This window comes from Canis lupus, chromosome X, assembly GCF_048164855.1.
Source record: "Canis lupus baileyi chromosome X, mCanLup2.hap1, whole genome shotgun sequence".
Lineage (NCBI taxonomy): Eukaryota > Metazoa > Chordata > Mammalia > Carnivora > Canidae > Canis > Canis lupus.
This window is the reverse complement of record NC_132876.1, coordinates 21,596,783-21,618,889: the sequence shown is the minus strand read 5'-3', so window position 1 is coordinate 21,618,889 and position 22,107 is coordinate 21,596,783. Positions and strand designations below refer to the sequence as shown.

General features: G+C 45.3%; 1 protein-coding gene across 4 annotated transcripts; it reads right to left on the bottom strand.

Annotated features, from left to right (window-relative positions):
• Positions 1-4,776: 4,776 nt before the first annotated feature.
• On the bottom strand, positions 4,777-21,450 carry IGSF1 (immunoglobulin superfamily member 1). Of its 4 annotated transcripts, XM_072815580.1 has the most exons (21): positions 21,436-21,450; positions 21,241-21,302; positions 18,639-18,775; positions 18,468-18,494; positions 17,775-18,056; positions 16,889-17,176; positions 14,699-14,983; positions 14,162-14,455; positions 13,414-13,692; positions 12,947-13,067; positions 10,986-11,056; positions 10,858-10,890; positions 10,187-10,477; positions 9,639-9,917; positions 8,851-9,138; positions 7,680-7,967; positions 6,733-7,020; positions 6,250-6,537; positions 5,867-6,145; positions 5,356-5,479; positions 4,777-5,201 (listed from the first exon to the last, which is right to left on the bottom strand). In XM_072815580.1, exons 3-21 carry the CDS (start codon positions 18,706-18,708, stop codon positions 5,066-5,068), a joined length of 4,011 nt encoding a protein of 1,336 aa, XP_072671681.1. In that variant the 5' UTR covers positions 18,709-18,775; positions 21,241-21,302; positions 21,436-21,450; the 3' UTR covers positions 4,777-5,065. The 4 variants fall into 4 exon arrangements, with proteins under 4 accessions (XP_072671681.1, XP_072671680.1, XP_072671682.1 ...); XM_072815579.1 differs by lacking the exon at positions 21,436-21,450 and having other exon boundaries at positions 21,241-21,354; XM_072815581.1 differs by lacking the exon at positions 21,436-21,450 and having other exon boundaries at positions 17,775-17,849; positions 21,241-21,353.
• Positions 21,451-22,107: the final 657 nt, after the last annotated feature.

Genomic DNA, 22,107 nt, shown 5'->3' with positions numbered 1-22,107 from the left:
CCAGGGCCTGATCCTGGAGACCCAGGATCGAGTCACACGTCAGGCTCACTGCATAGAGCCTGCTTCTCCCTCTGCCTGCTTCTCCCTCTGCCTGTGTCTCTGTCTCTCTGTCTCTCTCTCTCATAAATAAATAAAATATTAAAAAAATAACCTGTTCAAGTCTCTGTTTCCTCATGTGTAAAATGGGGATGATAATAACATGGGGCTACACAGAATTGTTGTTAGGAGTAAATGAGGTAGGTAGTGGGTATATGCGTGACATATTGAAGGAGGCTCACTAAGTGGTAATATATGACATCTGTAAGCTGAGGCCTGTATGATGAAATGTAACAGGAATAAATGTCAAGTCTTGTATCTGAGTTCAAAACTCAGCTGCAAAATAACATATCACTTGCACATGTGAAGAATAAGAAAGGATTGAACTGACAAGTTTGTATGAAAAAGAGTTGTGGGTTTTAGTTGACCATAGGTTTCTTATGAGCCACCAGAGTGATCTGACCACCCTAGGACTAATGTAATTTTAGATGGTATTAATAGAAATGGTAAGTTGAGATCCCAGAAAATGATCTTTTCACTGTCCTGTGTGCTCTGTGCCAGTCAGGTCACCTCAGATGTACAGGACTGCATTTTGTTCACAACGTTTCTGGATAGACAATGATAAATTCATTGACAAACTGTCCACAAGTGGCAACCCAGTTTGGGAGGCATTGGAAAACTCTTTCTTGAGGATGAGATTAAAATAACACAGGGAGGGAAACACTAAGGCAATATTTGAAACAGTTCTTTCTTCTAATGAAAATGTTTACAGAACACACCCCACATCCAATCTGTCAGCAAATTCTGTTGGCTCTTTTCTTAGATTATATCAATAATCCAATCATTTCTCATCACCTCTCTGCTACTGTGCTGACCTAACCCAGCCTCTCTTGCCTAATTATTGCAATAGCCTCTAGTAGATCTCTCTGCTTCCACCTTCTCCCCTCAGTCTACTTTTCATGCAGAAAACTAGACAGTCCTTTGCAAATTAAGTCTAATGTCACTCCAGTAACTTCCTTTTTTATTCATGGTGTGAGTGTGAGTCAAAGTCCTTACAGAGACCTACAAATGTCTTGCTTGGCCCAGCTCCCACCACCTTTCTGACCTTATCTCCTGCTTTCCCCCTTGCTCGGCTTCAGCCACTAGAATCTAGTCACAGTTCCTCCAGCCAGCCAGGGATTCTCCTATATCAGGGCTGTTGCATTTACTTCTCTTCCTGACAAGAACCCGCTTTACCTAGATATCTGTGTGCCTTATTCCACATGCCCTTCAAACCGTAAGTCAAATGTTATCTTCTTGGTGTGATATTCTCAGCCACCCTTTTAATTTTTTTAATTTTTTGTTTTTTAAATTTTTTTGTATATTTTTTTATTGGAGTTCGATTTGCCAACATATATTACCACACCCAGTGCTCATCCCGTCAAGTGCCCCCCTTAGTGCCCATCACCCAGTCACCCCATCCCCCCAGTCTACCTCCCCTTCCACTACCCCTTGTTTGTTTCCCAGCATTAGAAGTTTCTCATGTTTTGTCACTCTCTCTGATTTTTCCCACTCATTTTCTCTCCTTTCCACTATAATCCCTTTCACTACTTTTTATATTCCCCATATGAGTGAAACTACATAATGATTGTCCTTCTCCAATTGACTTACTTCACTCAGCATAATACCCTCCAGTTCCATCCACATTGAAGCAAATGGTGGGTATTTGTCATTTCTAATGGCTGAGTAATATTCCATTGTATACATAGACCACACCTTCTTTATCCATTCATCTTTCGATGGACACCAAGTCTCCTTTCACAGTTTGGTTATTGTGGACATTGCCGCTATAAACATTGGGGTGCAGGTGTCCTGCTGTTTCACTGCATCTGTATCTTTGGGGTAAATTCCCAGTAGTGCAATTTAAGTTACCCCTTTTAAATTGCAACAATTTCCCCACTGGACACACACTTTTGTATTTCCTTTCTTTGCTTTATTTTTCATGACATCATTTATCATTGTTTAATATTCTATAGTATATTATTCTATACAATAGTAGATATATAAAATATGTAAAAATATATTTTAAAAACCTATAAAGTATACTATGAACATGGCAGGAGTTGGGTGTCCGTGAATACTGCCCTCTCTGAAGTCTCAGTAACTGAGTTAACTACATAGAGATACATTTGCAAATGAATGTTGGCCTAAACCTGGAAGCACCACTAGTGAGATATTCTGGACTCAGGGAAGACAACAGTATCTTCTTGATGTTGTAAAACTATTATGTGTAAGACGTAGACTCCATCTGGGTTGCTACTTGAGACAGAACTAGAGCCAGTGAATACAAATGGAATATATACAGGCAGACATGGGATCAATCAAACAATTTGAAATTCTCAGGTTGTGTCATGAAGTGGATTCCCCATCCCTGGAGGTGTACAGAAAGAGGCTGTGTACCTACCTGTATGCTCTATTGTGAAGGAGATTGTGTACTGGGTTGGGGATTGGACCACACCACCTTGACAATATTTGTAGCTGTGAGATGCTAGGGCCAAAGGTGTGTGAGCTCAAGGATCAGGAGTAATTTACATTTTTTAAAAACATGGGTAGAGAATATTTGGCCTGTGTTACTAGAGTCCCAGAGACAAATTCTGCTCCTAAACGTCCATTCCACCCTAACTGAAATTCCATTTCCCATAAATTACTCAATGCTAGCCTGATGATTAGAGGCCAGCCAGGGGTAAAGGGACTGATTCCCATGGCAACCAGGTTGAAAAAAGTGCCATGTGGAGCATTGTCAGCAACAAGCTAAGGCTGCCTTATAAATAGGTATTTAATTCATTGAGATAGTTTGTGACGACTTCTGCATTATAAATAGATATTTAATTCATTGAGATAGCTCTGACAGCAAGTAGGAAAGTTAAATCCCAACGCCACTCTTTGTCTTTAAGTATTTCACAGTTAATTGACAACTATTTTTTCCCTTCTAAAACATGTAGAACTTGGTTCTCTAAGTGAAAGAATGGTATATGTGAGTGTTTTTAGAAAACCAACTAACAGTCCAGTGTCACAATATTTCTCACTATTTGTTTCTCATTGAAAGGTTTATCAAAATTTTATCTGATTCCATGAGCACCTACCTGTGTTTAAATCTTTATGATATAGGAGATCTCAGATTCAATGTCTGGATTTCACAAGTCTTTTATTCTGTCATTTTTGCCTCATCTTCTTCCTGCTCTTCTAACTCAGAGGCTTCTCTAGATTTCAGACCTTGGCCCTCTGCTCTTCTTTTATTTCTCTTTCACTTGGTTAACAGCTAAAGTAATCAAGTAATCACTTGCTAACTTGCATAGCCCTGCCACTAGCCTTGACAATACACTTTGGAACACCTGATGATTTGCAAAACAAAATCAGACCTGAGCAAAGAACTTCTATCCTAAAACCAAGGACCAACAACAAGCCACCCTTTAATGTTCAAAATGTACAGCTTGATTGAGGGTTAGGGATTAAGAGTTTGAAGGCAGAGAGTAGTGATCAGCAGAAAGCAACAATTAGGTTTTGCTAAATTCAAATGTAAAAGCATTTTTGAAATGCAATTTTTAGAAACACTATAAGAAATTAGTATAAGCCACTAATAGCATCTCATCAAATGGAAATCAGAGTGAGACTTTGTACTTCTACATTCCAAAGAGCTTAATACAAATTAGTTTATAGTATTCAGTGTTTCATTCTATAAGGATTAAGGGAAATGGGATGCATTTTTTTCCATTAAGTTGCTGGGTAAATAAGCTCCTTAATGTAAAATTTTATCTTACAATAAAATTCTAAACTTTATTGTGGTCTGGGATAAACAACTTACTGTGTGCAGCACCCTCATGCATTGCTCTACTGAACAGTGTTAGCTTAGAATTAAACAGTGTTGGGAGGTAAGGAACTTCAGGGCCAGGTTTGAGGAATCATGACCTCCTCTAGGACCTGTAGGTCAATTCTTCTGAGGTCTTGAACAGGTTCAAGGAACTAGGTAAGCCCCCTTCCCTAATCCAATGCCCCTAATATGTACTGAATTCCCACCCATAGAGCAAATGGCATGCTGATCCAAGGAAGATCATGGGTTCAGCATGCAAGCTGGTCTCTATTTAGAGTTCTGGGAGGAGACAGCAGGAATCACCTGCTCCCAGCTTCACTTGCTTACTCACTCTCTGAGATCCCACTACCAGAGACCCATTCCTTTGGGAAAACAAAACTCTCTTCAGGGAATGGCAAAGTATTCAGAATTTATCAATCACTTACACGTATGGGTGAATTAATGTACACTCCATGATTGTTAGGTAAGGTGCTCGCTTTAGCAGCACATATACTAAGATTGTTAGGTAAGGGCCATAAACACACTTCAACAATTTCAAAGTTCTGCAGAGGGCTAATCCTAGTGTTTAAAAGCAGATATGCTGTGGAAGTAACATGGTGAAAGGGATATACTTTCAATGTTTAGCTTCTTTGGGCTGAACTTGAAGAGAACATTGCCATTTATCCATCCATCCACTCAATAGTAAAATGGAAGGACAAAAGGACATCCTACTTAGTGACCATGTCTCAAACCAAATTGGGAAGTACTCTTTTGGAGCCTTCCCTACCCCATCTTTAAGCACCTTCCTTTGTGCTAGCAGCCCCATGCTCTTATTCTGCTATGATGGTCAGCTCCAGTATACCATTTCTAAGCTATAAGTGGACAAGAAACCCATGGAAAAACCACTGCCATAGTTTTTTTGCAGTTAAATAGTGAATACTCTTTTTATTCAGAAGAATACATATTTAATAGAATTTCATGCACCAGTAAATCAGTACAGTGAGGAGTTACAGGAGTGGGGAATCTCTCTTCAGGAAACATCTCACCCTGGTAGAGCTCTCAAATCCCAGAATCCCCTTGACCCAGCTCAGGTGATTAGTGGCCAATGAACAGTAGATGAGGTTGACTCCCAGTATAATCAGTCCGATTTGCAGATCTCTGAGGATAAAAGAGAGAAGAAAGCTCTTGTAAAGGAGGAGATTATTATACTGGGACTGGCAGTTCCACTGAGGTTCCCTGAGAGACGGAGGAGGGAGAGCTGGTGTTGGTGGCTGGTTCTCCTTCTTGGTTACACTCTTCAAGGGCTATGGTCTGGTCTCTTCCATCTGTCTCTGAGTCCCTGTGTGGAGAAAAAAGATATGACTAAGGGAGAATCTAAAAGTATCAACCTGAAAACAGGTTTGTTATGGGGCTCAGATACTCGAGGAACATTAAGACTATTGTTTTTCTACCAGCCCTGGGTTTATAGAAGGAGACTGACATGAGGCATTTACCTGGTTCGGAGTCGAGGCCACTTCTTCCATTCTATGGCTAGCACTACCCCCAAAGCTACAACTACCACCACAATCAGACTACTTCGGACAATGTTCCCCACAGTGCACTCCTGGGCAGCAGGCCCTGTAATGACAAAAGAGCAGAAACCAAAGCCATGGAGGTTAGCACATGTACATTCCCCCTGATCTCTTGTTGCCCCCTCATCTGGCCTCCTCCAGCGTTCACTTGGGAGCCATGTTGAGAATGCAGAGGGGTTGGTTAGAGCCAGCACTTATGCTAAGGCAGAACCTGCCCTCCTTTTGAGGGTGGAAGAGGCCTTGAAAGTATCCTGCTTACTATTTGTAGGTGGATCTGAGGTCCACCTCCTCACCATCCCTAGGAGAAAGATGACCACACTTGAAGTCTCTGACTCCAAACTCTCCCACCTCCATCTTTGAGTGGTCTCTACCTGGACTGTCTTTGATACCCCAGGCAGGTTATGCCAGGACTGTGGAGGGATTATCCTCTTACCTGCTGCCCCCACCAGTTCCAGGGCATCACTAGGCTCTGACCAGATATCAGGATAGGCCTGGAGGCGGTAGCTGCAGCTGTAGTTGCCAATGCCTTTTCCTTCTACATTGTTGATGACAAAGTCCCCATCCTCTGAGAACTGCTGAGGTGCTTCTTCTCCATCATGTTCCAGGACAAATTCAACACCTGGCAGGGGGCCACGGCACTGAAGGGTGATGTCCTTGCCTAGCTTGAACATGGTGCTGGGCCAGGCTGACAGCGAGGGCTTAGGGGGCTTATCTGCAACCAACCAGGACAACCAACCAGTGTTAGAAGAAGTGGCCCTGAACCCTCTTGGGACTAATTACTTCACTAGACTATTACTGAGGTCTGCAGGCCCTTACCAGTCACCCAGATCTCCAGGAAGTCACTGTGATTAGAAGCCGCAAAGGGAGCAGAGTCCAAATAATAAACACAGCTATAGACCCCAGAATCATCACCTCTCACTGCTGGCATCCAGAAGTCAGCCCTGTACCCACTTGGGCTCTGTTGTTCCAAAGGCTGTTGAGTGCCTTCCTTCAACAGGACAAATGTTGAGTCTGGTAGTTCCCCTTGGCATTGAAAAGTCATATTTTCTCCAGGGGCCACAATAGGACCTGGCTGGGCTAAGAGGCTGGGTTTGGGGAGCAAACCTAGAAGAAATTAACTCCTGGTCAGAGAGAGGAGGCCATGTTCCAGTGTGCCACCCCTGGAGTCTGTTCAATAAAGAGGAAAGACTACTGCTTACCTCTCCTTGAGCTCTTCAAAAACTATTTCAATGAATCCTCTTGCAGTCCATTCTCTCCTCTCTAAGTTCCCATGCTTGCCCCAGAGCACCTTCCCCTTACCTGTGACTATGAGTTCCAGAGTGTTGCTAGGCTGTATCTTGATAGGGCTGGTCCAGTCAGGGTGGTAGCAGCAGCTGTAACGCCCTATGTTAGCACCAGATATATTGGTGATAGGGAATGCCCCATCATTACTGGTGGATCCCCAGAGCTGCACTGAAGTGGTTTCTCTTTCTTTGTGCAGAATGTATCCTACTCCATGGACTGGCCCTTGGCACCAGAGAGTAACATTCTGCCCCATAGGAACCACAGAACTGGGCTCAGCAAACAACCATGGCTTGGGAAATGTGTCTAGAAAGAGACCAAAGATGTAGAGAGTATGGAAACTTATCACTTGCTGTGTTAACCCTTCATCTTTCTCCTTCTGGATACAGTAGTTCCCTTCCATGGTCTGGCCTAGCCTTCTACCCTCCATACCCCTACTCGAGTTGTCTCTATCTCAGTCTCATATCTTGTCTGTTCTTTTTTTTAATCTCATTATTTTTTTCTTTCTCAATTTTTTAATTTAAATTGTAGTTAGTTGGGATCCCTGGGTGGAGCAGCAGTTTGGCACCTGCCTTTGGCCCAGGGCAGGATCCTGGAGACCCGGGATCGAATCCCACGTCAGGCTCCAGGTGCATGGAGCCTGCTTCTCCCTCTGCCTGTGTCTCTGCCTCTCTCTCTCTCTCTATCATAAATAAATTAAAAAAATAAATTGTAGTTAGTTAACATAGTGTAATATTGGTTTGAGGGTCAGAATTTATGATTCATCACTTACATCATAAGTGCTTATCATAAGAAGTGCCTTCTTTAATACCCATCACCCATTTAGGCCACCTCCATCCACCTCTCTCCATCAACCCTCAGTTTGCTCTTTATCATTAAGATCTCTTATGGTTTGCTTCCCTCCTCTTTTTTTCCCCCATATGTTCATCTGTTTTGTTTCTTAAATATATCTTGTCTGTTCTTACCAGTCACCCAGATCATAATGGGCTTGCTGAGATGTGATCCCCTATTTGACATGGTTGTCTCGTAGTAAACACAACTGTAGTTCCCAGAGTCCTCTGCTCTAACAGTGTGGAGGAGGAAGTCAGCTGAATTCCCGGAGGTGCTCTGGAACTGTAAGGGAACCTGGGTTCCCTCCTGCAAGAGGGCAAATCTCATGCCTTGGAAAGCCCCTTGGCAGCGCAGGGTCACATTCTTTCCAGGAAGCACCACAGGACCCGGGTGTGCCAGAAGAGTAGGTTTGGGGTAGAATTCTGAAATTCAACAGACCACAACCTGAGAGATGCCTGCCCCTCACTTTATGCAGATCGTTTTCTTTTAGTGTTATTGTAAGAAACAATATGTGTTTATTGTAACAAGTTAGAAAATATAGAAAAAAAACCTAAGAAAATACAATTCTACCATTCAAAGATAACCACTCTTTATACACGCTTCTATATTTCTTTCTCATTTTTTCTCTATGTTTCCATGTTATTGTAACTGTAACTATTTGCATAACTCGGGTCCTACTGTATGTACAATTGTGTAATTTAATATTTTTCACTTAACTTTATATAGTAAACATTTTCCTATGACGTTAATCAGCCTTTGAAAACTATCATTTGTAATGGCTGCATAATATGCAGCTGTCATTTCAAGGTCTTTGCCCTTTCTCTGAGGGCCATCCAGCCTGCCAATCTCTGACAGCCCAGCTAAAGAAAAAGTGAACATTGAGCCTAAAGCTCAAGGCCAAGTCACAAAAAGATTTCAGAAATAGGGCAATGTGAGCTTGGCACTGGAGATTGGACACCCTCGTCTGCCTCATTTCTTCCCCTAGAAGTGAATTACTTGCCTCTCCCCTCTCCTTTGTCTCTTCTCCATGTATTAATAATAATAGAGTCTTCTGCCTTTCATGAACTGTTTACATGTACCAGTGACATTCCTAAGCACTTTCTTGGTGACTTAGTTTTATTTGTTTGTTTGTTTGAATAGGCTCCATACCCAACATGGGGTTTGAACTCATGACCCTGAGATCAAGAGTCCTGTGCTCTATTCTGGTGACTTTTAGAAGGAGCATGTTTCCTCTCCCTTTGACAGCCCTTCCACCCACCATTCCAGGGTCAGTCTTGCCTCCATCTGTGTTTCCCCACTCCTGACCTGTCACCACGAGCTCCACAGGGTCGCTGGGCTCAGACCAGATAGCGAAGTCATAATAGCGGCAGCTATAATTCCCTCCATCACCAGTGCCCACTGAAATGATCAGAAAGTGAGCCGCACTGGCCCCTGGACTTGCCCAAGACCTGTCACTGGATGCTATTTCACTTCCATCTTTGTAAAGAATAAAGCTCATGTGCTGCTGGGGAGTGGAGCAATTGAAAGTCACTCGGGCACCAGGAGTGACCACAGGGCTGGCCCATGTCTTGAAAAAGGGCTTGGGGTACATTTCTAGAAGGCAAAAAACAAAACACAACACAAAACCAAATTAAGAGAAAAAAGAAAGATAGCTAATATAGCAAATAATGGTTCCTGGAAGCTGCTTTGTTTTCTATAGCCATCAGGGCAGGCAATGGAGGCTAGCTAAAAGAGTGAACTGTCATTAGGGCTCTGCTGGTCCCCTGCAGCTCAGTTTGCCCATTTGGGCAAGAAGGGGAAATGGTACCTGCTCTGCCTCCCTGGAATATTTGGCCTATATCTAAATGAGATAATTGATATGAAAATAATTAGAAAAATTAAATCACCCTCCACAAACCCCAGCTATTAATAACGATTATGGCTATTAATATCGTGCAGCCAGAGGCCCTGGCACACCCAGTGCCACGCCTGCCTGGCTCTAAGATTGGACACAGGCTCCTAGGACCAGCAGCAAAATTTGCTGTGGGGAGAGGAGTGTCTGACCCAGAGCTTTGCCTTCCCCCTCCTCCCTCATACACCCTTTTCAACTCTACCTTTTATGACAAGCTCCATGGGCTCACTGGGCTCAGACCACTTGAAGGGGCGCTTTTCAGTATGAGTACGGCAGCTATAATTGCCTTCGTCTTTATCCTCCATTCTTTGGATTGTAAAGAAGGCTTCTCTCCCAACGGCATGAAGTTGCTGGACAGGTTCCTGCACTCCCTCCTTATACAGAACGAACTCCATGCCTGCCAGCCATCCTTTGCACCGGATTTGCAGTTTCTGGCCCCGAATTGGGGGGGAAGCAGAAATGACAGGTTTGGGGAGGATGTCTGGAAAACAAATGGGGTGAAAAAGGAGGTCGAAGTTTGGAGGTGCCCAGATGGAACACTTGGAGTCACTTTGTCAGCAAAAAAGAAATCCATCCTGGACTGGCCATTTTCACTATCTTCCCAACCCCCTCCTCCATTTCAGGGCTCCTCCTCTCCTTGCTGCAAAGCCCCTTGAGCTCTGGGCTCTGTGCATTCCCTACCCTTAGGAACAGTGTTGGAATCACAGGGCACTGAAGGTCACCCCGGGAGGAACCTCTGCCTTTTCTTACCTGTCCCCACCAGCTCAAGTGCCTCACTGGGCTCCGACACAGCCATCTCCTCCCATGAATGGCAGTGGTAACTCCCGGTATGGCTCTGGGTTAGGGCGCCAAGGGGAAAGGCAGCCCGGACCTGCTCGGAGGCCGGGCGAGTTGCAATCCACCCAGTCCCGTCCTTCAGCAACACAAACTCCTTAGTTGAGCCAGAAGGGCTTCTGCACCAGAGGGTTAAGTTCTTCCACGGGGCAAGAGGGAAGTTGGTCTCTGCCCACAGCTCAGGCTTAGGGGTTGGCATGATTATTTCTAGAAACAGCAGAGTTAATAAAGCCATCTTCCCTCCTCTCTCCCCTCCCTGTTTCTTTGCCCTTGAACCCCCTACCCAGATCACAATGTCCACCTCCCCTTTCAACCCAAATCCAAACTGTTTCCTTCCTTCTGCAGGTGCTGGGGAAAGGGGAAGCTTATGTCTTAGCTGAGCCTCAGGAAAGTGCAGAAGCTTAGGGGAAATTTTGCAAGCAGAAATCAGAGTTGGAGGCTGAATTTTGCCAGCAGTTTTAGCAAGTGCCCCTTCCTGGCTGTCCTTCCCTCCCAACCAGTCACTCCCTGGCCACTGACACTGACACTCTGTAGTTATTTCGGATCTCCAGGAAGGAATGTCCCAGTCTGGAGCAGGAAAAACTCACCAGTCTCTTCTGTCAATACCCCATTGCACAGTCCTGCAAAAGAAATTGCTGCCAAGGCTCTGCCCCCTCCCCCACGGGACTTCACCCGGCCTTCTGCCCAGGCCCCTTCCCCACCCCTTTGTACTCACCACAGCAGAGAAGGGCCGTGACTATGAAGAGCATGGTGACCCCTTGAGCTGTTCCCAGCAACCAGGCTTCTCTAGTGAGACCAGAAAAGAGATGAGAGGAGCTGCTGGGGTTAGGGGGAGGGCGGAGAGAAGGGGGCGGCAATTTATGTCATTGGCTTACTCACCACCCAATAGGGATTGGATTTGGGCAGGATAATGGGATATAATCTTTTCTGACATCGATGACTTTTCTTTTTGAGGGCCTCACCACCTACAAACCTCTTGCTCTTTCATGACCCACGTGCCCCCTGCCCCCTCCCCCCTTCCCAGCCTATATCAGATGTCAGCTCCCCATGGCCCCTGATTAGGCTGTTGCTGGAATTGAGTTGTCAGATGTGAAAATGCTTTTGTAATTTCAGCTCTCAGAACCCCCGGAGCTCAGAGTGATCGGCAGCTCTGGGTGGTGGGTGTGGGGGTGGAGAGAAAAATCTTGGGTGTTTCTCCGTCATCAAGTTTAAGTTTGGAAGCAGTTTGTATTATGGCAGTATTGGTCCTCAGACCGACCTGCCTCACCTGCCTTTGTTATGGAAGGGTTGCCTAGGCAGCCGCAGTGAATTACCCGAAGATTGTCAGTGCTGAGCTAAGCTTGTCAGAGAGTGGGATCTTTCTACCCCCACCCAGATTATGACTAGCAATGTGCAGCAGCTTTGGGTTATGGGTCCTGTAGAATTAGATGATATTAAGCCAAAATCCATTTGGCAATTCGTACTTAGAAAACAATGACCCTCCTTCTGGGTCAGGAAAACATGCTTTTCAAGCTGCTTTCTCTGAAATCTGCTTTCTGAGCTCATCTTTTGATGTAGTGGTCCTGGGCTGAGGCGGGGCACTTGAAGCTACATTTTTTTTCTAATCCCTGGCTTGGAGGTTACCCTAACGTGTGGGACTCAGGATGGATTCTGAGGACAAGTAGGGCTGGCACCCCACTGAGACTTTTTGAAAACTCAAAGGATGGTGGTTTTTACAGATGATTTAGGAGGCTCCCTTCTAATTACCCAAGCACTCTGTCCCTCAGATCCTGGTGGAAAACAGACACATGCAATCACAGTCATCATCCATTGTGTATTGAATACTCTCAGACACACAAAGACCTATGATCATGATGAGGGGGCTACAGCCAGAAGCAGAGGGTTGGGGGAGTAGGTAAGACCTTCAGGGGCTGAGACCCCCACCAACCTAGGACCTGTCATTTATCTTCCTGTTTTCAGGCAGAATCACCTGAGCATAGGCCAGGGGATCAGGATGGCCCAAGGGACACCAAAGGATCAAAGGAAAGGACTGGATAACCTGTTTGGTTTGCCATTTTGCGGTTCAGAGGAAGCAGTTTGATTCTCTGGCCTAATCCACTGCTTCATCAGATGCCCATCCAGGTTAAGATTATATTCTCAGAATGCTCTGCACAGATGGTTGGAGACCAGAGCAGTAGAGACACTGGTTCCTATGGAGACTAAGAGGGACCACAAGCCTCTCTAGCTCTTGAAAGCTAGGGGTAAGGGTGAAAAGTTGAGACAGGAGTTGGATAACACCCAGGGAGACAGGACAGCTTGGCTTCTTACAAGAGAAAAAAATTCAAACTAAATTCAGTGAGAGACATCAATCATCTCCGAGGGGCAGGGTGGCTTGGGAGGGAGATTTGGGCACTCTCCTGGGCAGGAGGGGGGAGGCAAATCAGAGAATGAGGTTTGGATTGCTTCTCCCTCCAAGAATTATGTTTCTCTACCCTCTGGCTTGGGTACTGACCTCTCTGTGAGGTGAAAGAAAAACAGCTGGGATGGGAAAGTCTTGTTTCTTAAGCCCAGAAGGTGGAGAATACAAACAGTGTGGCCCTGTGGCTTATGTCAATGGGGGTAAAACTCATTTCTGAGTATCTGGAGAGCCTGGACTCAGCTAGATTGAAGGACAAGGGGCTGGAATAAGATGGTTACCTGATTCTGAGTCTCCGACACTTCCACCTTATCCACAGCACTACCAACAGCAAGGCAACAAGCTGCATGATTAGGGACAATCTGATAGCTTCATTCAGAATGTAATTCCAGGTGAGAAAGCCTGTGACCAGAGAAGATGAGAAGCAGGAGCCTTGATAGAGAAGGGGGGAGGTGAACACATTTGGGGTTGCGGGGAGGAGGGAGGAGGAGCTGGTTACTGAAGGTGAAAGGAAGGAGTGACAGAAGGGGCCTTCTTTTTCATGAAGAATGGGAGCTTTGAAAGTATGCTGCTCATTGTCTTTGAGTGATTATGAGATCACCCCAGGGGAAGTGTGCCCAAACCCGAGGGCCCTGATTTACAATCCCTGACTCCCCTTTCCATAGCTTTCTGGGCACTGCTTCAGGATCCCAGGGGTAGCATGACCAAAGCCATGGAGGGGCAACCCTAGGAAGAGTTGTCCTCTCACCTGCTGGCCCCATCAGCTTCAGAGGCTCACTGCGATCTGACCAGATGTTGGGGTGTGCCTCTATGCGATAGCTGCAACTGTAAGTTTCTGTGCCTTTTCCTTCAGCATTGCTGATGATGAAATCTCCATCTACCAAGAATTTTTGGAATGTTGCTCTTTCTTCCCATTCCAGAGAAAATTCAAGTACTGGATGGGGTACTCGGTGCTGAAGGGTAATGGCCTTTCTTAGCTTGAACATGGTGCTGGGCCAGGCTGAAAGGGAGGGTTTGGGGGGCTTATCTGCAACCAATACAGAAACAAGAATTTGAATAAGTGACCTGGAATTCAGTACCCCTGGCCCCAAAAATGTTTCTCAGCTTCCTATTTGATCTTTCCTATCTTTCCACTTCCACTAGATCAGTGGTCTCAAAATTTGACCATGCTTTAGAACCTCTTGGCCCACTCCTCAGTGCTCTAAAGACTCTTGGGTTTCTACCTTCTGTCAGGATGACCTCATATCTATAAGTTTCCGCTGGCCAGAAGGAAAATAACATTTCCAGGGGTCACAATGAGGCTAGGCCATGCTGAAAGGCATGGCCTGAGTAACAGTCCTAGGAGAGAAAGTACATAAAGTTTTTGGAGAAAATTCTACACCATCTTCCTAGTGTATTTTTCCTTGGCTCATAACTCCAAGAGGGTACCGGGCTGCTAGCTCCTTCTTAGAATACTGTAATGATGATAAAAACGAATGACATTTGTTAACACTTGCCTACAACCACAAGTTCCACAGTGTTGTGTGATGTCATCCTGATGGAGGTCTTCCAGGAGAGGAGATAGTGGCAACTATAGATGCCAGCATCACTGTAGGTCACATTGTTGAGGAAGAATGACTCGTTGTCATCAATGCTGGTGGTATCCAAAAGCTGAAGTGGTTTGTCTTCTCCTTTCTTATAGAGTGCAAGCCCCACTCCATCCACTGGCCCTCGACACCACAGGCTCACGTTCTGACCCATCTGGACCACAGGACTGGGCTGAGCAAGTAGCCAGGTCTTGGGGAAAGTGTCTAGGATGAGACCCAAAATATAAAGGGCTAGTATTCTGACTCCCCTCTCACCACGAAGGGTTCTCTTCCTCCAGTCCACCCTTGGCAAATCCCACCCTAAGCCCAGTTGTACAAATTATGCTCCCTTCCCCACTATTAGCTCTGGTTGCATGATCAGGTTTTCTGGGGCGGGGGTGGGGGGCACAGAAGGAGTTGTATATCCACAGCCTCTAACATAGGTCCCATGGCATTCCCCTCTCTTACCTGTCACCCAGATTTTCAGGATATCACTAAGGAGTGAACCCCTGTATGACTCATCATAGTAAAAACAGAGGTAATGTCCAGCATCATGGATTTTCAAAGCCCGGAAGAAGAAATATGCCTCATTTTTTATTGGCCTTTTGCGGTAAAAGGATTTCTTCAAATCTTCAAGCCTTATTAGAGCAAAGGTCATTCCGTAGATTGGTGCCTGACACCTGAGGTTCAGGCTTTCTCCAGGTGCCATAATGGGCCCAGGATATGCTGTCAGAGTTGGTTTGGGGTAGAGTCCTAGAAAGGGAAGAGACTCTGAATTAGAGATAAGATAATTCTTCCCTATTATCTCCTAATTTTATTTTTCTAGTTTTTTTCTAACGACAAGGAGTGGTAGTTGAAGTTTAGCCTCTATTCCTTCTCCCTTCCTTGAACATCAGCCTCCTTTAGGAGATAATCAAGGGCATGTCCAGTTAGGTACCTCCTCTCTCACCAGACTTCATCAGTTCCACTGAGCTCTAACTATGTATAAGGCTATGTCTCAGTGGAACATCTACATCTGTAATTGCCTGTATCTTTAGGTTCCTGAAATGCCGAATGTACTCTTCCAACCACCCAAGAATCCAAGTTTCTGAAAATGATTTTGATTTCATCTTTGTAAAGCATGAATACTACTGCAGAAATAAACATGCCTTTTGAACACTTTAAGCCCACATAAGACCCTACTTCCAATACAAGATTGGAAGAAACCAGTAAGGAAAGATTGGCCAATAAGTCTTCGACCCAAAGAAATCTCTGCTAATGGGGCCACACCCTCTTTTCCATGTATTGTTCCCCCAAGGGGATCATACTACAAAATAGAGGGCAAACCTTACTCTCATATCATTCCTTCTTACCCACAGCAATCCCAGGTAGATCCACCCATCCATTATTGGAAAGATCAACTCTGTCATATGCTCATTGAGCATTTAGGATGTGTCAGGCATCATGTAGGTCTAAGGATGTACAAATAAAGAAGACACAGTCCCTGTCAACAAAAAGTTCATGGCCTAGTGAGGGATACCAGTGAAGAGGTAACTGCAAAAGTGTATGTTAGTGGAATCTACCCTGGAAGGGCATTCATACAACACACATCCATACACACAGTTCAAACAGTCTTTGTTATTCAATCCTCAATAAAAAGCTATACTAATAAAATTAATATCTACCATTTATTGAGAACTTATGTGCCAGGCACTGTACATATATTTAGGCAAATCCTCACAACAACCCTGTGAGGTAGGCATTATTACTATACCAATTTTGCAAATCAGGAAACTGAGGTACAGAGAGGCATTACACATTAGGTCATATAGATACTGTTATCCCATTTTAGAATGGGGGAAACCAAAGCACAGAGTGGTGAAGTGACTTGCTTAAGACCACACAGGGAGGCAGTGTCAGTGGTGGACCTAGAAACCAAGATTACTGCTTCTAAGTCCAGGGTACCTTCTGTGGCACCACAGCTTTCCCCAAGCCTATCTAGACTGATGGAGGAACTAGAACAAATGTGGCCAATTCTGTCTAAAAGCATCCAGACCATGGGGTGGACAAACTAGGGCTACAGGGTGTGTCTAGCATTTGAACATTTTGGAGACTTATACTGTGTTTAGAACGTGATACTGCCTTACTAGATCTACATATACAGGACTCAAGTAATTTACATAAAGCCATATCTAAAGTACGAGCTATCACTTTTTGTCATTTTTATTTTCATCACCGATGCTAGCACAATTCATTCTATTTTCTTTACTTAAAATAATAATCACAAATACAACAAAAATGTATTTAAAATGTAAAAACCAGTTTATAAGACTGCAGTGGCAGTGCCTGGCACATGATAAGTGCTCAATACATATTAGTCAAATGAATGAATGAAAGCATGATATTTAACAAGTAGAGAACAACAAAGCTGTGATGAGCTGAACCTGCAAGACATTTGGCTGAGCTCACTCACTAGCCAAGTGATTGGCTTCCACGTGTCTGCCTGGTAGCATGTGTGATTCTAATTTGCATCTCAGTAAAATGTCAAATGACTCTAGCTCATAGGCCTTGCAGGGCCTAGGACCTGGCTAAGGAAAGGAAAATCAGAAACTCTGGTTCATCCAGCCATGATCCCAGGGACAACGATCATCAGACCCCAACAGCCATAGCTACACCCACCTGCCACAATCAGCTTCAGGGGGTTGCTGGGCTCTGACCACAGAGTGGGGAGCATCTGGATATGAGTGCGGCAGATGTAAACCCCTTCACTCTCAGGTGTCATGTTGGCGATGGAGAATATGGCCACTGTCCCAGTTGGGATTTGGTAATCCACAGGCTCTGCATATCCCTCTTTGAACAGCATGAATACCAAATCCTGCAGCCAGCCATGGCAGAGTATGTTAACATTACATCCAGTAAGAGGGTAAGTCTCAGCCTGGATCCAGAAGATGGGCTTGGGCAGCTGGCCTGAAGGAGAGAACGAACTGGAATTCAGGTAGAGCAAGGATAGTGATGCTCAGTGAGCAGGAGAGGAAAGTGCTACTTAAATGAGCCTTCCCTGTATGATCCTTATTTGCCACCCTTCCTTCCCCGATCTGGGGTCTCCCCTATGTTGAGACCTTGCTCTCTAGATCTGTTCCAGAGACTGCATCCTCATCTGCATTGCCCATAGAAAGTAGGCACTTACTAACTGTGGAATGCCTGCATGTATGCATTCATGCATTTGAGGTAAATAAATGAATGAATGAATTATATGTTCTCATTCATTTGGGGAATATAAATAATAGTGAAAGGGAAAATAAGGGAAGGGAGAAGAAATGTGTGGGAAATATCAGAAAGGGAGACAGAACATAAAGACTGCTAACTCTGGGAAACGAACTAGGGGTGGTAGAAGGGGAGGAGGGCGGGGCGTGGGAGTGAATGGGTGACGGGCACTGGGTGTTATTCTGTATGTTAGTAAATTGAACACCAATAAAAAAATAAATTAAAAAAAAAAAAAAACAAATTGTGCTCTGAATTCCAGGAGCTGGAGTTTATTTCTGATTATCTATTAGTTTCTTCTTACCTGGTGCCTCCAACTCTAAAACTTTACTGGGCTCTGACCAGCCTGTTTCCTTCCAGTAGCAGCACCTGTAAAGACCTGCATTGGACTTAGTAAGGGCACCTATAGGGAATGAAACTTGGAAGGTCTTGGAGGAAGGGCGGATCCAGGTCATCTGTGTCTTATCCTTCAGCAGCAGAAACTTGCTTGAAATCCGAGAGGGGCTTTTGCACCAAAGTGTGATGTTCTCCCAAGGGGTCTGGGGGTAATTGGTCTCTATCCACAGCTCCGGTTGAGATTGCATCACTGTCATTCCCAAAGATCACAAAGATGTGAGCAGTCCAACCCTCTCCAACCCATAATGTGCCCTGCAATGTCCCTTACAATTAGCCCTTACCCAGATTGCTTTTTATCTTTCCTTGGGGACAAGAGTGTCTGCTCGTGTAGAGGATGGGTTAGGGACCCTGGGATATTTGTTCAAGGGATTCAAGTGAGTTAGGGAACACAGAGCAAGTCTGGCTTCCATTCCACCTGAAATAAAGCTTTTTACTATTCTGTGGGAAACCAGGTCATGAAGTGAGAGGTTCTGGTCTCCAACCAGCTCAATCTGGGAATTATCTTTGTGGTCTCAAGGTAGTTGTGTCTGGGGCCACAGAGGCAGCTGATGTCTTGGAACCTCCAGGAAAGAAGGTACCAGGGGCGGCAGGACTCACTTACCTATTGATGTCATACCCAGACTCAGCCCTGAAAAGAGAGATAAGAATGGTAAAGAAGAGCCCCCACATTGACCTCACCAACCCTCAATCCTCTCTTCTCCCTCCCCAAGGTGCCCAACCATAGGAGGATCTATGACAGGGTGACTTCCCCTCACACCTTCCTTGTACTCACGAATGCAAAAGAGCAAGACTGTGAATGTCCACAGCATGGCAGCCCGCTCCCCCAGCCTGTTCAGGGTCATGGGGCCTCTGGTGGTCAATGTGTGCTTCAAGTCTGGAAGGGCTTTGCCGCTCAGCAGGTGGTGAGATCTAAAAGCAGAAGTGTCTATACTCAGGTAACTTGTTCTGCTCCTCAAAGTTTAGTTTGGATCACTAAACTGCACTCGACACCCTACCTTCCACTCTCTCAGAGGCATGAAATGTATGACACAGTCACCTGCCCATTTTCTCCACTCACTTCTCTTCACACCTAAGGTCTTTGCTGACATCTAAAATGTCAGATTTGTTGAAATGTCTGTGCATCCCTGGAATCTCAGAGGCCCAGAAGGTAACTTAATTCAGGCCAGAGGGGAGCTTTTAGGAGGAGAGAGATGGGAGGTGTAGAGATTCATCCTTTTAAGATCTTCTATCATCTATCTATCTATCTATCTATCTATCTATCTATCTATCTATCATCTATCATCTATCTATGTCTATCTATCTATCTATCTATCTATCTATCTATCTATCTATCTATCATCTATCTATCATCTTGTCTGAGTCCTCCAACAACCTAGCAAAGGAGGCTTTCCTGCCATCCCTATTTTGCTGGCAAGGAAACGGAGGCTCAGATGAGATATACTTAATTTGCTCAAAGCCGAAAGATTAAATATCAGATATTTATATAATAACTCCAACGCCTATGCTTTAAAACCAGTATTTAAAACCCCCATTTTCACTTGATGGGATGAGCACTGAGTGTTATGCTTTATGTTGGCAAATCAAACTCCAATTAAAAAAATACAAAAAAAAATAAACCTCCCCTTTCTTATCTTTCCTCACTCTTCTGATCTCATACCACCCAGGCCTTCCCCTCTGTAGATAGCTTCAGATGAAATATTACTCTCATTCTTATCGCTTACCCCCCAAAGCTCAAAACCCTCATCTCAAGTAAGTGCTGGAGAATCAAGCTACTTGAGCTAATTAATATAAGGTGTAATTGATGTATTGGCTGCCTATAATGTGTAAGCCTTTTTGTTCGTTGCCCTTCGGAAATATGGTAAAGATATTTGAATTCAGGGAGGCCTTTTCATTTTCCAAAAAAACCCCACTATTGACCACATGTACATAAGAGAGACCCTTTCTGCTTTCCTGCCTCTTCTCTACCACCATATCCAAAGTATCCTTTTGCCAAAGGAGGGTGTATCCCCATCATACAAACTCAAGTTAACTCTCCTCCACCAACTCTCTAGTCAGAGTCTGAGGTCCTGGCTGTTTAATCCTATCTCAGTAGAGTGGGGGTAAAGTCAACTCCCGGAATGGAAAAGGCTGATTTCGCTTCCCAGAATGGATCCTAGCACTGCAGCCTCGAATTTGCTCTAATGCTAACACTGGGTGGGATGGAGGAGCAGGAAAACAAGAAGATTCATTTTCAAACATCTGGGCTGTAGGGAACAGGTGGACGGTCAGAGATCCAAAGAGACAGTTGCCTTTTGCATTTCTCGCTTTGCATTGAAGAATGCTCAAATTACTTCTCTGAACTTTTCTTATCTGTAAAGTTGGGGAGTAATACCTACCTAACATTGTTGTTGTGTTGGATCAAATATAATATATGTACAGGGCACATGGTAAACATATCATTACAAGGTGGCTATTTTTCTTCTTCCCAAAGTGGGTATTAACCTGGTGTAGAACCTTAAAGATGCTCTTTCATCTCAGCTCCCAGAGCCCCTTGTTCCCCACTCCTCTCAGGGCCAGGCCCAGGCCCAGGCTTGAGTGCCACTCTGTTGCTTTGTTCCCCCAAGGCTTTGGGCCAGGATTTATTGGGGAAGCCAGGTTCTACTGCCAAGGGAAAGGTTCAACCTGGGACTCTGCCCAGAAATGCCAGCTGAGATTCCAGGCTTGCCACTTAGACCCCTAAACCAGGATTTTGCCTCCTGAGTGGAATGAAAGAAGGGGGGCTTCTCAGCATAGCTGATCCCTCCCCAATCACTAAGGAAACTGTACCATTTACATTCAACCCAAAAGATGAATCTTATGCCCAGGGAATGTGGGAAACTGCCGCAAGCTTCAGGTTAATTGGCCACGCCCATTTTTGGCCTTTCACACCCCCACTCCCACCCCCAACTTCCACAGTCTAGCCCTTTTACCCTCCCTTTCTACTCCACCCCAAGCACTTTCCCCACCCTTAGGCAGCGCCGCAGTGCTTTTGAGGGTGACATACCCGAAATGTCTAATGGCTCGCCCCCTGCATAGCTTTGAGGGCTCCAGGAATCAAAGGGGTTGGGCTCAGCGGGGCACCGGGTACACACTTCGCTAAGGGTTTGGAGGGAAGACTGAGAAAGAAAAGGGAAGGTATTTACAGTGCCCAGAAATTCTCAGCGAGGCAAAGCTGGGATCCGTGGAGGGACGGAGAAAGGGAGAGATGAAGGGGAGTAGGGGGAATGGACTGGGGAGCAGTTTGATTTGAGGCAATTAGTTACAGCAGGCAGACTATTTCGGGGTTTTGTTTAGGATCTCATGGCCAGTATTTAATCTTCAGCCACTGGGTGTTGCGCTCATTTGCAGGTACTTACGGTAGTTGAAGGCCCGCTCCGCTGTTGGAGATTCTCCAGTGAGCTCCTCCAGATGCAGCAAACTGCCCGGCATGAGGAGAGCTGTCTAAGGACAGCCTCTCCGGCTCCGCGCCCCGCCTCCCTCTCTCCCCCGCCTGCAGCCAGTCTGCTCCAACCTCCTCCCCTCCCTCCGCTAGGCTCTAGGAGCCCACCTACACCAACTCTGCCTGACACCTGCAGTCCTCTGACGACCAGGATTTCTAAGCCTCTCCCAGCTCCCCGCCTCTCTCGACTCCCTGCAGAGGTTACTTGAGCCAAATTCAGGCCCCTGCCCCCTCTCCTGTCGCTCTGGGTTTCATTGGGTCACTGTATCCTGGAGGGGAGAGGGCCAGCTCTTCAGACTGCCAAAGCTGTAGATCCTTCCTCTTCAGCTCCCCAATGCCTTTAAAGGGAACTCAGATCTTCCTCTGCCCATTTAATGCCCCACTTATGCATAAACATTGCCACCATGGTTTAAAAGCTCACTATGTGCCTCTGGGCCTCTGGCAGCTATTAGTTCCAATCTTCCTAGCAACTCTACAAGATGTGTTAACTTCCCTCAATTTTACAGATGAGGAAACTGAATCTCAGAGAGGGTTAAGTGACTTGGACAACCTCCAGAGTCCAGCCTAGGATAAAAGCCCAGGCTTTAGAGACATACCAATCTGGATGTCAGTCCAGGTTCCACTATTCAATAGCTGAGTGACCTGAAGTAAGTGAGTTAAACTGTCTGAGTCCCAGTTTCCCGATCTGTAAAACAAAACAGCAGAAGCGGTAGAATGGGGCTTTGTTGGGATCATGCGAGTCAAACTTCTAGCACAGTTTGCCTGGTCCCTGTTAGGTGCTTAA